The 14,209-nt window shown below is 41.1% G+C and overlaps 2 protein-coding genes across 2 annotated transcripts in view; one reads left to right on the top strand and one right to left on the bottom strand.

Annotated features, from left to right (window-relative positions):
* Nucleotides 1–14,209, bottom strand: part of tent5aa (terminal nucleotidyltransferase 5Aa) — a 198,443-nt gene that overhangs the window by 84,351 nt on the left and 99,883 nt on the right. The window lies entirely within an intron of this gene.
* bckdhb (branched chain keto acid dehydrogenase E1 subunit beta) overlaps nucleotides 1–14,209 on the top strand; it is a 55,990-nt gene that overhangs the window by 39,577 nt on the left and 2,204 nt on the right. The window contains exons 9-10 of the mRNA XM_074654704.1: nucleotides 2,203–2,289; nucleotides 13,615–13,764. Coding sequence (XP_074510805.1) covers nucleotides 2,203–2,289; nucleotides 13,615–13,755 — 228 coding nt within the window. The 3' untranslated portion in view covers nucleotides 13,756–13,764. The remainder of the gene's footprint in view (nucleotides 1–2,202; nucleotides 2,290–13,614; nucleotides 13,765–14,209) is intronic.

Raw genomic sequence — 14,209 nt, 5'->3', positions numbered from 1 at the left:
TAACACTCCCAGAGGGGTGAACTGAGGACTCCCGTCAACCAATATCTGTTGTGCTCCTGCAGCTGGTACACCGGTTAAGAACATTTGTCAAAATGACCATCCCTAGTGCTAATGAACAACTGTTTGCATGCTAACACTCTAAACTAAGAAGATGAACATGGTAAACACTACACTTAATAAACTAAAAACTTACTAGTGCACCTGCTGCCACATTGCTGTCCCCGACATTTTGCCTTTTTTGGAACATATTATCATATTATACACCGGCATGCAGCACTACTTAGAATAGCCCACTGAACTAGTGCCCGCTAGTGGGCACTTTGCCAGTGACTGACACTTTTGTTTAAGCAGCAGGGTTTTGGGTCAAGTTTATTAACTGGGTCACGAGCTTTCCCCAGGCCCCAGAGTCTGAAATTCTATCCCACGATATTGTATAAACAGTGGTAGGCTCCTTTTGTGTCAAAAGCATCTGAAGAATGCACTCCTGATGCCGCGAGTACTATGATGGGTCCCCCTCCCCAGGGAGATGACCCAACAGGGATATCAGGGTGGTGCTGGTGTGACAGTGTAAATTGGAATTTATGTTAACAGTCTCTGTGTGTAGAGTGTGTTTGTGTAAGATGAGGACATAGTTCAGCATCAGGGCGGGGTAGAGAATTGGGCAGCGCAGCACCTGTATGAGTCATGGTGCTGAGGCGAACCTAACGGCAACATGTCATATCAAGACATCGCCCCACTCTCAACCCCTCGCTTGATTCCTCCTCACTGTGCCGATTGCTAACTGTTGTTATTGTCTTCCAGTGTTGTTATTAACTTCCACATTCCTGAAGACGGTGTCATATAATCAGTGATTTTTGCGTACTGAACTCATTCACCTCAACTGGCTACACTAAATATGTAGCCTCTGTAAACTGACATGAACATTGGTTTTAGCTTTTTCTACAATAATGTTAAATGAAAAACTTTTTAAGAATCTTTGAAGCTTCTAAATACAAGGTCTTCTAATGTGCCCCACCAGATAGAGGCATGTTGGCTTTGCATCAAGTATTAGTACCCTGGAGTGACACAGTGCCTCTGACTCATTTAGCCCCCCATATTAGTGTATGATAGTGGTACAGTTTGCCACGGGTATTTAGTGTTTCAAAGCCAAACCCAGGACCTCAGCAATGTAAACATTTTCCTGTTAAGCATCAACATGAAGCCCCAGAATGCCCCTGTGTTTGATACTATGTGGTCCTGTTGAAGGGAAAACATGTCAGGCCTGATTTACAGTGCCATGTGGACATGTGTGGCTTTGAGGGAAGCAAGCGAAGCATCTGATATTTACCCAGCTGTGTTCAAATGAAGAGCGCATTGTTTAGTGCCGTTATTTCAGTGGAAAATCAACACATATTCCTAAACATGGCCCAGGGATTCCACTCACACGTATTAGTCTCTCCTATTGAATGTTTTAAATGATCAAAATAAGCACGTACATCACTATTGCTAATGATTCTGAGTTGAGTTTCAGAGGTGTTTACCCAATTTATTGCTGGAAACCAATAGAAATACAACAACTGGGCAGAGGAGAGGAAAGGTTTGCTGAAGTTGCATAGAACAGACATAGCTTTGGTCTGGACCAGTGGCAAGTGGATGAGATTATAGTATAGTATTGGTTTTATGCTGTGGTAGATAACGGGTGGAGCAGAGGCATCCTTCTGCAGTAATGTCAGGTTGCAGAAAACCCAAATGCAAATGCCTGGGAGGCTGAGACCTCTAATGTCCATGATTGTGCCGTTGGCCCTGTATACCAGCCTAAATCAGCCCTCCAGCTCACTCTCTTGTGTCATATCCATTTTATACATGCACACACGGCGACACAGCCAGACACACATGCAGCCTGAGGGTAGCACGCAGATAAAGCATACCACAGCAGGCAGTACTAACTACTCTTACTGGGTAACAGCCACATAGCAGAGACTGACTAGTTACAGGTACCTGTGTGGATATTCTTTAAAAAAAGGTTTACTTGATTTGAGTGATATTTGGTTCCGTTCACACGTTCAGCCTATCAATGCAGGTCTTAACTTCGATGTGACAATGGCCAACTTCCCCTGTTTTAATTTAGCAGATAATGTCAACCACATCATTCAGAGCCACAAGCAAAAAAAGAAGGAAACGCTGAACCTTCTGTAATCATCTGTATGTGTCTTTGTTTTTCAGTCGGTGGTGAAAACCGGACGTTTGCTCATCAGTCACGAAGCACCAATAACCGGAGGCTTTGCTGCTGAAATCAGCTCTACAGTACAGGTAAGTGTGTGCCGTCTGTGTATCAGAACATACAGTGTTTCATGAGAGTTTATTGGGATCTGTAGCTCCCCGGGGTAGGAGGTTGTCTTCAAAGCTATTGGTCTTAATGGGTTGCAATGGTTTTGGCAATAAAAGTCCCACTTTGTAATAAAGCTAAAATAGCCTTTCACTGAGTGCCCCAGAGCAGCGGCTGTAAAACTGTGAGGTGCGCAGTTCCTGGAGAACTTGAAGGGAGGCATAGAGGGAGAGATGTGAGGCAAAGATACTGCAGGAGGTGAAAGGGACAAGTGAATGTCGGTGTTCCAAAAACAACGGGAAGTAAGTTACTGTACAGTAATTTGGCCGCTCACCAACACGGTCAACAGTTGGAGCAGCAATTGTGGCTGCGACACGCAGCTCATAGAGGCAATTATGGTACTTTAAAACCTTTAGCACTCGATTGCCTTAATTTGTGTCAAAAATCATACTCCTCAGTCGTAACTTAGTCAAATCTGAACACAAAGAGGCTTCTATTAATCTGCTTAGAAATCACAGAAAAAAGGTGCTCTTTATATTCCAAACATAATCTTTTTAAGTAGCTGTCTATACATCCATGGGAAACTACTGTACTAGTAGCTAACTCTGCATACTTTTAATGATGCCAGCCAGTTTGCCAACATGTAAACGATAGGGCTGTCAACATGGCGTTAAAATGATTTTGCATTATCGCGTCAATGCAAAATCGTTTTAATGCCACTAATTTCTTGAAGGCATTAATGCAATCAATCTTCCGGAGGTTTAAGCAGGCTCAGTTTTAAAGCTAGAGTGAAGATAGACGGCATCATACGAAACTAGAAAAACCTAAAGAATCCATTGGTACCAACCATGTCATACTAGCTTGTCGCGTAGGAGGCTAAATAACGCTCCAAACTTGCGTTACATTTTGGTGATGAAAAGCTGGCATGGCCATTTTCAAAGGGGTCCTTTGACCTCTGAACTCAAGATATATGAATGAAAATGGGTTCTATGGTTACCCACAAATCACTGCATGTGATTATCAAGTGGACAGACATGCCCACTTTATGATAATCACATGCTGTTTAGGGCAAGTCATAGTCAAGTCAGCACACTGACACACTGACAGCTGTTGTTGCCTGTTGGACTGCAGTTTGCCATGTTATGATTTGAGCATATTTGTTATGCTAAATGCAGTACCTGTGAGGGTTTCTGGAAAATATTTGTCATTGTTTTGTGTTGTTAATTGATTTCCAATAATAAATATATACATATAGTTGCGTAAACTAGCATATTTTCCCACTGCCATGTTGATAAGAGTATTAAATACTTGACAAATCTTGCTTTAAGGTACATTTTAAACAGATCAACAAAATGTGCAATCAATTTGCAATTAATCGAAAAACGGGGCTCAAGATAGCCCATAGCCATCTATCTAATTGACTACATGACAACAATATACAGTACTTCCTATGTACGTCCCCCAAAGCATCATGGGAAGATACAGAGGAGCGGCTCCATTAGTTGTCTGCGTAGCTGTGCAGAGGTTGTTTTGTAAGTTTATACTACTCATCTGAGATTGTTGATACAGTGGGCCAAACTATCCATATAAGGTTTACGAAATATCGCTTGTTGCTGGCAATACAAAAGGCCTGGACAGTGTAACTAAGACATGCCAGAGGCAGCTGATGACAAATTCTGAGCTAAGTGTGATGCATGACTAAATGAAAAGTCTTCCCCTTCCCATCATCCCAATTACTGTATATCTATTTTTGCGTGGTGGGATAATTATCTTCAGTATGTGGGGTGTTTTCTACCCGTGAGGCTCTTAGCAGTGAGTACCACTCTTCAACTCTCCCCTTTATACCCGCCTCCTCACATGTCATCGGACTAATTGTATGCACAACACTGTATGTGTTACCTGGAGCAGTTTACCTTGTTAATGCGCATGAACTCAAAGTTGAAGCAGTAACATCAATCAATCCTCTCCTCATTTACAGCCAGTCAGATGTTGCTCTCTCCCCTGTCAGTGAGGGCTTAAATGGCCAGTGACTCATCCCCCTCATTTCCATGTTTCCATGTTTTCACATTGTGTACGGGTGATGTAAGTTGTTGGCGTGTTCACTGATTCCCTTGATCTGCAGTTTTCACATGGCCTCAGGCGATTTGGATACACTCGCTGGAAAGAAAACTGATTGAAGACTGGTTAATAGTTGTTTTATAAAAGGATGCAGCTTGACATACAGGCCTCCATCACGCTGTTAAACCCATAACATTATATTATAGATATAGTTTTTCTTCAAAGAGAAGAGATATGCTTGTTTTGGCTTTCTCACAAATAAAAGGATTAATGACCAACAGTTGCCTGTAATACCCAATAAGCCATTCCTCTCAAATGATGTGTTTTAGTGCCATTAAGGCTTTATAAATTGCAGCTCTTATTAATAACACATAATAACTCTTATTAACCCATCTGCTTTGCCTAGTAGTCAATATCAGGCTTTGCCTTGTGCCAATACTGAACAGATAAAAGTGCCTGATAATGTCAGAGCCTCTTTCTCAACTGAATTTGACAGTTCAACCCAAAAGCCATCTTGTATGTATCTTGCAGGAAAGGGTAATGAGTGAGTCACTCAAATTGAAGTTCAGCCATATTTTGGCAGAACTACAAATGTTTGGCACAAGAATAGTTTTGTTTTTCCTTCACCGTGAAACTGGGTCACCATTGGAATCTATTGTTACCACTGTGAATCCAAGCGGACTACAGCCACCACAATCTCACAAAGAACCAAGCTAAATCAAGCATTTAAAAAACAAGGATAGTCAAGGAGATAAAATTCTGTTTGGAGCATTGTTCATTGGAATTTTTGCAGTTTATAAATCACAGAATCAACAAATGAAATAATTCCAGTATAATCCCCACTCCTCCCCTGCTCCCCAACATATCCCCCACCATACGAAAATAAGTCAGTGAATCTGAAAACAGTGCATAAAATATGACCCTTTTTAAGCATGTTTTTGGCAGAACAGATAGATTATATTACATTATTCCTTCATTCATTCATTATCCTCAAAGGCAGCGTTGACCATGTTCTCCAGTGAACAGTGGCCCTTCCTTAAAGATCCATTTGTGGAGGTTTCTCTTTTGTATGAAAAACAGAGAAGAGATTAGTAGGGCTTGGCAAATTTCCTCTATCAAGCTTTGGCTTCAGCCCTTAGTGATTTAATAATGTGTCATTGGCTGGGCCTTTCCTAAGTGTTTTGCTGATGACGGGACAGTACAGAGTAGGACAGAAAGAGAAAGAGATGTGGCTAAAGACAATTCTTTCATGGACCTCAGGGATGCACAGAGAGAAATGGTGAATCACCCTCCTTTTCTTAACTCTCCAAACCACGGCCGACTTGACTATTGTTGATTCAGATTCCCGAAAAGTACACACTGATCATTTGGATTTAGAAAAAAAAGTAATAATTTTTCCATTGATTGTCAAAGAAATAATAAAAAACCATGACCACTGGTATTACAAGAACTCTTGGTTGCTTAGAGCGATGAAATACCAAGTGTATGAAGATGGTAGTTTGGTAGCTAAAGTTGTTTTAACTACAGTTTATTCTCCACACAGCCATATTTTACACTGCATTTAATCATTTAGCATTGCCACTCAGGGGGTCTCAGAGGTCTGCTTTCCATTATTGGTGTGGAATTTAAACCAACAGAGTTCCAACATCCAACCCAGCACGCCCCACTGAGTTGTGGTACTGCTCTGGGCCGCGGTTCAAAGACTACGGACTCCACTCTGGCCCAGTGTATGTTAGCTGAAGATGAAGGATTACACGCTTTATGCCATAAATGTCTTCTGAATGTGAATCAGACTACTAGTTGCCTGTCTGGCTTAATCTGAATAAGAAGCAGAGTAGCCACGAGGCCTGGGGCGTCATGCCCAACTGTAAAAGTCATGGCCGTCCCTTCCCATGTCTTTCTCCATGAAGGGATACACTAAACTGCCTTCAAAGGACTGTGTTTATACAGGGGGGAAGGGTGGGGGGGGGGTCTTTTAAGAGACTTGAGGATTGGATACATGTACCACCATGTTGGGTAAGGAGGTTATATAATGGTGGTCTGCTGCTGCTCAATCCCGTCCAATAGCCTAAAGCCCAATTCCCTCATTAGTCATTTCTACCTTCATATAACTGTAAGGTGCAAATAAAAAAAAAACTTCTGAACTAAAAACCCTCATGCAAGTCTTTTTATCTGTTGAGTTTAATGTCAATTTCACTCATTCCAAGTCTCCTGACATACTGAATGCATACTGAATCATGTTCTGCAGACATTTTTCAATCAAGCCTGCACAAAAGCAAAATTATGGTATGATTGTGTGTAGATCTGAAAAGACAAAACTCTCTTATGAGTATATTTTTACATGGACCTTCCATCTGCCTGTCATTAATTCAAAGAAGATGACATCCACATCCAGATTTGCTCCAGGCCCAGTCCATTCAAGTACACAACTGTTCAACTTAAACATTCCCAAGTTTATATGTTTCCAGTAAACGAGACAAGAAATCACCTGTTGTTACCTTTTTTACCTACGTAATTGCCAGTTAAGGCATGCATTAATGATGTTTAAATCATCTTTTGAACAAGACTGAACTGTTTTAGTGAGCTCATGAGTATAAAATCAGTATTTTAATTAATTTAATATCCACTTCTGAAGATCATAACCCAAAGAAAGCTAAGACATAGTCATGGTGTAGCCTGCTGGATGCTATGTGAGCAGAAGACAGAACATGTCTGAAGCAAAATGTAGCATCACTCCAATTTTCAAAGACATTTTTTATAATCCAGAACCATAACCTTTTTTTCTCTACTATATGGTATGGTATTGATTTCACTGTACATTATACAGTAGTTTTTAGGACAATGCAGACTGTGCTTGTCAGGGTTATCTAAACTGCACTTTGTCAGCCACAGCTATACTGACATACAGTACATAGGCATAGTAATATTTTACCATTTATTATGTTTTGCATAAATGTTATGAAGATAAGAAGAGATATACTAGCTTATCATTCCCAGGTTATACAATACACGCTATAAGTGACAAGTGTTGTTTGATCTTAACCGCATTTAGAGAGGTTTAGAGACATGTTGAAGAGTTCTCGACCTGTTCTCAGTTGTAATCTAGCTGGTTTGGATGCCTTGTACTGTCTTTTCTTAGCTGATATAGCAAGTGATATTGGCATTTTCCTCCCTATCTGACTGCAACCCCCAATGTGCAGGTGTTTCTGACCAACTTTTTGTGCGACAGGAGACACAATATCGTCACTGCAACTCCAAGCCCCCGCTGTGAAGTATTTTTAAATCCCGCACCACTACAGGATGCAAGCGTTTTGGCACTGCCAGGTTGACATATTTTTGTTCTGACATTTAAGTATATTACACATAATGATGCACTTCCCAAAAGATAAACACCGATTTGAATGAAATCTGAGTTGTGTGGCCATTCTCTGTCCAGCTGTGGTGGCAGGCAGTCAGACTACTGTACTTTTCTCCCACTTCCAGTGAACATATTTAGAGGAGATTACAGATGTGATCCAGACAAAAGAGCAAACTCCCTGGTACTGTCTGACTGGTTGTCTGTCGTTGGGCAGAGAATAGATCTCGAGGTTATAATCTCGATGGACCCGGATAATCTCATTGTTACTTTCATCAATACACTGAGATGAAAAGAAAACAGGATACCTTGTGGTGTTATTTGGGGTCAGCGGTAGAAAAAATTTCCATCAGAAATGTTCACCATTTCATAAATACCCCGGACAAAAGCTCATTCACTGCATGACATGCTGTCAAATGAATACTGTAAAAAAAATAGATGTGTTACCGTGTGATCTAGACCTGAAAAGACATTCTATCAGCTTGTCATTAATTCAAAGAAAATGATCCTTTATATGTTTTGCTTTGTATGTAGTTTATGTCACTTCTATTCTGTATGTTTTTGTGTGTTTTGCTGATGTTGCTGCTTTTATGCCTCCGCGTCGGCAACAGCCACGGCTGGAGGCATTGGCTGTATTCAAAACCGCCTACTAGATACTACTGAGGAACGCAGTATACAGTACATCCTGCATACTGTGTTCCTCAGTAGTATGCAGTATGAAACTGTTGAAGCAATTTATTTTTCAGTATGCTAGGCCAAGCTGTAGCCTTTAAACAAGCTCTTAAAGCACTGGACAAAAAACTCATACCACTATTGCAATTTTATTGAAAAATACAACTTATACAGTCTACTGACTAATTTATACTAATAAATACTGCATGGTTTAGCTCCACCACCCCTAAAACTATTTATTCTAACAGCTAATGGTGAAGTAAGACAAACAGGATCATCAATGAGGGGAGACGGTAAATATAAAGCCATTGCTCAACAAAATTGCTTTTTCAGTTATAGCAAAAAAATTGTGTAATGATATCCCTACAAATATTAGAGTAATGTAAAAGGGTCATGTTGTCTCAGCAGGTATATCTCTGCCCCATTAGAGGCTGCTCTTTTCCTCGCCTCTTCCTTCCCCACTACCTTCTACTCTGTAGCCGGTCTGTGAATGTGACTGGCCGGCTGGCGAGCAAGCTACGCCCGCGGCCAATTGTGGGGGAAAAAAAGAAATTCAGAAATGACTTTAGTGATGAAATAGCTATGAAAAATGTAGAAAAATGTGCCATTTTTGGCTGCTGTTGTGACCATAGCCTGTACCGTTCCAGTGTTTTGCATTGTAGGATACAGTAAGCGAGGTAGACTGGTCCGATGCATACTGGAGATATTTTCAAAATCAGTACGACATCCGGGTATACTGGAGATTTTGCTTTTGTTTGCATACTGCATACTAGATGCTGCATTTTGGCCAAATCAGTAAGAAAGTATGTGGTTTCCATTATGTTTTGGGGTTTGTCCATCCATATGTACACCCGCACCATTCTCCTGAACGCGATATCTCAGGAACGCCTTGAGAGAAGTTCTTCAAATTTGGCACAATTGTCCATTCGGACTCAAGAATGAACTGATTAGATTTTGGTGGTTAAAGGTCACTGTGACCTCATGTCCGACCCATTCTCGTGAAAACAATATTGCCTATAGGGAATTGTATTGCATCCGGCACAAACTTTCTCTTGGACTCAATGATGAACTGATTTTGGTGGTCGAAGGTCAAAGGTCACTTTGACCTCACAAAACACGTTTTTGACCATAAACTCAAGAATTCATATGCTAATGACATAGCAGGTTACAGTATGTGGGTGGAAACACAGAACATGTCTGAAGCATAATGTAGCATCATTCTTCAATGAAAGGTTCATATTTTCAAAGAACCACTTTTAATACACAAACTGACTTTTACTGCGCCTCATAGACCCCAAGGCCATTGGCATTTGTCAGCCCATGAAAGCAATGCGCTTAAGGAGAAAGTATTGGAAAATGCAAAGATTAGGCCATCATGTCACCAGTGGTACAGTGGCTGTTGCCAGTGGCTGTTGGAGAGAATCAGTCTGAGGTTGTTCTGAAGTCTACAAGGAAGGAGGAAACGGAGCAGTGAAGAGGAAAGGCGGGGTTGTTAACCTAGTTGTATCCATTCAGTGTATATTCATTAAAGCTAATCACAGTTAATTAGCTGGGTGGAACAGACCGAGCAAGTACTAGGCTGCAGGAGTCTAGCTGCCAGGCAGATAGCACTGCCAGCAACATAGAGCCCTGCTCAGCAGATCAGATTGACCCCCCCTGGTTTTGGGGTTTCATTCTTACTGGCACCAAAAGAGAGAGACCTCGTGGCTCCTGGGCTGGTCTCTGTTGTGTCAAAAGAGTCGATTTGAAGACCTTACTGACAACTTGACTGGTTTTAACAAAATAATGTCTACTTCATATGTCACCATTGTCCTTACTCCTCAATTGTCCTCCAGATGTTTTAGGTCATCTTTGCATGGTGCCCAGAGGATAATTCCTAATGACTTTTGTTGATTCTCTGACTTTTCATCTAGCGCCAGCAGAAAGTCAAATTTTTCCCTTTCCAGTGAATTATATGCATTGTCACACGTTTGGTACAGACATTCATGGTTCCCAGATGATGAATCCTATATACTTTGGTGATCCCCTGGCTTTTCATCTTGCGGTCCCACAAGGTTGACATTTATGGTTTTGAGTGAAATGTCTCAATATCTATTGGATGGATTCCCTTGAAACGTGATACTCACATTCATGTTCCCCTCAGGATGAATTTTAATAACTTTTGTGATCCCTCAACTTTTCAGCATCAGGTCAACATTTTGTTTTGTCCAATACTTTGGTGTATGAGGAAAGCTAATGGCATTACCACCAGCCTCAACTGTACTTTGTGTTTACTGTTAATTAGCAAATGTTGCTAACACACAAAACGTTGATGGTAAACATGGTAAACATTATACCTGCCAAACATCAGCATGTTAGCATTGTCATTGTGAGTATGTTAGCATGCTGACCTTTTAGCATTTAGCTCAAAGAACCGCTGTGCTTTAATACATCCTCACAGAGCTGCTAGCGCGGCTGTACTCTCAGTCTTGTTCTTGTCTCATTAATTGCTTCCTGCATCCACACTTGATGGTTCTGGATTTGTCTTCCTACTTGGCAATCCTTTGAATTCATTAATACAACTCAACACCTGTCGTCTAGGCGGGAAAGCTCTCACTGTACCATGTCAACTCAGCAGGCACACAGAGCTGCAGACTTCTGCTGCAGTCTCTCCCTCTTTTGCTCTTGTTGTGTTGTATTTTTACAGGCTGTAAAAGCACAAAAGGCTTCTCATCAAGACTGACATTACCCTGGTCTCTGCCAGATGTTATATAAGAAATGAAAAATATAGTGTGAAACATACAAGCCCTGCACTGCCAAATGCCAAACTGCTCCATGGCGGCCTGTTGGCGGGTTTATAATGTGGGATTACATGGATAGCTGAGTTTGTGATGCTGTCAGTGTCACAAGAAAACAGGTCCAAATCCGTTCTGTGTCTGTCAGAGACCGACTGAGCACAAACAGGCGATACGCAAAGAGGGTGCTGTGCAACTTCCTCGGAGTCAACTCGTATGCTTTTGTTTTGGTTTTGATTGAGTTGTTTACAGGTCAATTTCGTCTGAAAGAGGGTACTTCAGGTCTGTTTCTGCAAATCTGTGCACGCGTCCAAGTGTGCTCATTTAACTCATCAGGGGGTTTGTCCCATTTGCAGTGTTTTGGCCAACTTCTTTCTGCTTTGTCTCCATGGGAAGAGGTCAAAAGCCAATATAGAGACACGAGTCATGGCTTGTTTTGCACTCTGGCCAAATTGCCTGCTTTGAGGAGCCTGGATGAACCATTTGGACTTTTAGCATATAAGTCAGATCTGGCAATAAAAATGAAATTAACTCGTTTGATCAATTCTGAAGTAACTATTTGATACATGTTTTTTCCAGTCAATATCTCATACCCCATCTTGATAGTGTTGGGAACTGTGGATATGCCCAAGCATTGAGAAGGAGTAAACCAGACCGAACATACTTGTGAAATGCAGCTGCCTATACAGACGTAGGCAAAGTTGTTGGTAACGTTCCGTTAAAGAGAGAAAAACCCACAATGGTCACTGAAATAACTTGAAACTGACAAAAGTAATAATAAATAAAAATTCACTGAAAATTAACTAATGAAAATCAGATATTGTTTTTGAATTATGGTTCAGCTGAATCATTTAAAAAAACAAACTAATGAAACTGGCCAGGACAAAAATGATGGTAACATTAACTTAATATTTTGTTGCACAACCTTTTGAGGCAATCACTGCAATCAAGTGATTTCTGTAACTCTCAATGAGACTTCTGCACCTGTCGACAGGTATGTTGGCCCACTCCTCGTGAGCAAACTGCTCCAGCTGTCTCAGGTTTGAAGGGTGCCTTCTCCAGACTGCATGTTTCAGCTCCTTCCACAGATGTTCAATAGGATTTAGATCCGGGCTCATAGAAGGCCACTTCAGAATAGTCCAATGTTTTGTTCTTAGCCATTCTTGGGTGTTTTTAGCTGTGTTTTGGGTCATTATCCTGTTGGAGGACCCATGACCTGCAACTGAGACCAAGCTTTCTGACACTGGGCAGCACATTTCGCTCCAGAATGCCTTGATAGTCTTGAGATTTCATTGCACCCTGCACAGATTCAAGACACCCTGTGCCAGATGCAACAAAGCAGCCCCATAACATAACCGAGCCTCCTCCATGTTTCACATTAGGTACAGTGTTCTTTTCTTTGGATGCTTCATCTCTTCGTCTGTGAACATAGAGCTGATGTGACTTGCCAAAAAGCTCCAGTTTTGTCTCATCTGTCCAAAGGACATTCTCCCAGAAGCTTTGTGGCTTGTCAATATGCATTTTGGAAAATTCCAGTCTCGCTTTTTTATGATTTGGTGTCCTCCTCGGTCGTCTTCCATTAAGTCCACTTTGGCTCAAACAGTGACGGATGGTGCGATCTGACACTGATGTACCTTGACCTTGGAGTTCACCTCTAATCTCTTTGGAAGTTGTTCTGGGCTCTTTGGTTACCATTCGTATTATCCGTCTCTTCAATATGTCATCAATTTTCCTCTTGCGGCCACGTCCAGGGAGGTAGGCTACAGTCCCATGGACCTTAAACTTCTGAATAATATGTGCAGCTGTAGTCACAGGAACATCAAGCTGCTTGGAGATGGTCTTATAGCCTTTACCTTTAACATGAAGGTCTATAATGTTCTTTCTGATCTCCTGAGACAACTCTCTCCTTAGCTTTCTGTGGTCCATGTTCAGTGTGGTACACACCATGACACCAAACAGCACAGTGACTTCTTTTGACCCTTTAAATAGGCAGACTGACTGATTACAAGTTTGAAGACACCTGTGATGCTAATTACAGGACACACCTTAGTTTAACATGTCCCTATGGTCACATTATTTTACATCTTTTCTAGGGCTACCATCATTTTTGTCCAGGCCAGTTTCATCAGTTTGTTTTTTTAAATGATTCTGTTGAACCACAATTCAAAAGCAACAGCTGATTTTCATTAGTTAATTTTCAGTAAATTTGTATTTATTATTACTTTTGTCAGTTTCAAGTTATTTCAGTGACCATTGTGGGTTTTTCTTTCTTTAACGGAAGGGTACCAACAACTTTGCCTACGTCTGTATGAAGCCCCTTTGATTTTCTCAGTGTCAAACATCAGAGCTGCTGTAGTCTGAACATGTTAGCTTGGCTTCCCTGTCTGAATGAATTATGTCTGAGCACCGACAGTATTTGTCCTCATCTGTGTGTGTTTTTTTCCTTGCAGGAGCAGTGCTTCCTTAACCTGGAGGCTCCCATCAGTAGGGTCTGCGGTTATGACACCCCCTTCCCTCACATCTTTGAACCCTTCTACATCCCAGACAAGTGGAAGTGCTTTGAAGCAATTAAGAAGATGATCAACTACTGAACCCGTCAGGTAGGAAGGATCTGAAGGCTTCCTTTGAAGGAAGAGACATTATGTGATTTTTAAACACTTAGTGTATATTAAGGCCTGTCAACCATTGCCCTATAATCTACCTTATATATTCCAGTAATGTAGTTATAAAGACATGAAACCTAGCTATGACCTTCCATCAGTCACAAACAGCCATCATTAGAGAGAAAATTCAATTGCTTTTTATATTTTTTTTCCTACACGCTCTTTTACTTAGCTGTCTAATATAATCCTCCACTAGACATACTACAGTATGTCTATTTATTTATTCTTATCCAGACATCACAAGCTGATACTCATTCCAGGGCCCTATTCAGACATAGTGTCATGTACACACTGACATGCAGTTCTAGTAACCAAGTGGGATTGTATTTTCCTTCCCAGCTCACATTGGATTTTATCTGTGGAAAGATGCACCTGCTAAATA

The sequence above is a fragment of the Sebastes fasciatus genome, chromosome 12 (genome assembly GCF_043250625.1).
Source record: "Sebastes fasciatus isolate fSebFas1 chromosome 12, fSebFas1.pri, whole genome shotgun sequence".
Lineage (NCBI taxonomy): Eukaryota > Metazoa > Chordata > Actinopteri > Perciformes > Sebastidae > Sebastes > Sebastes fasciatus.
This window is presented reverse-complemented; position numbering and strand designations above follow the sequence as displayed.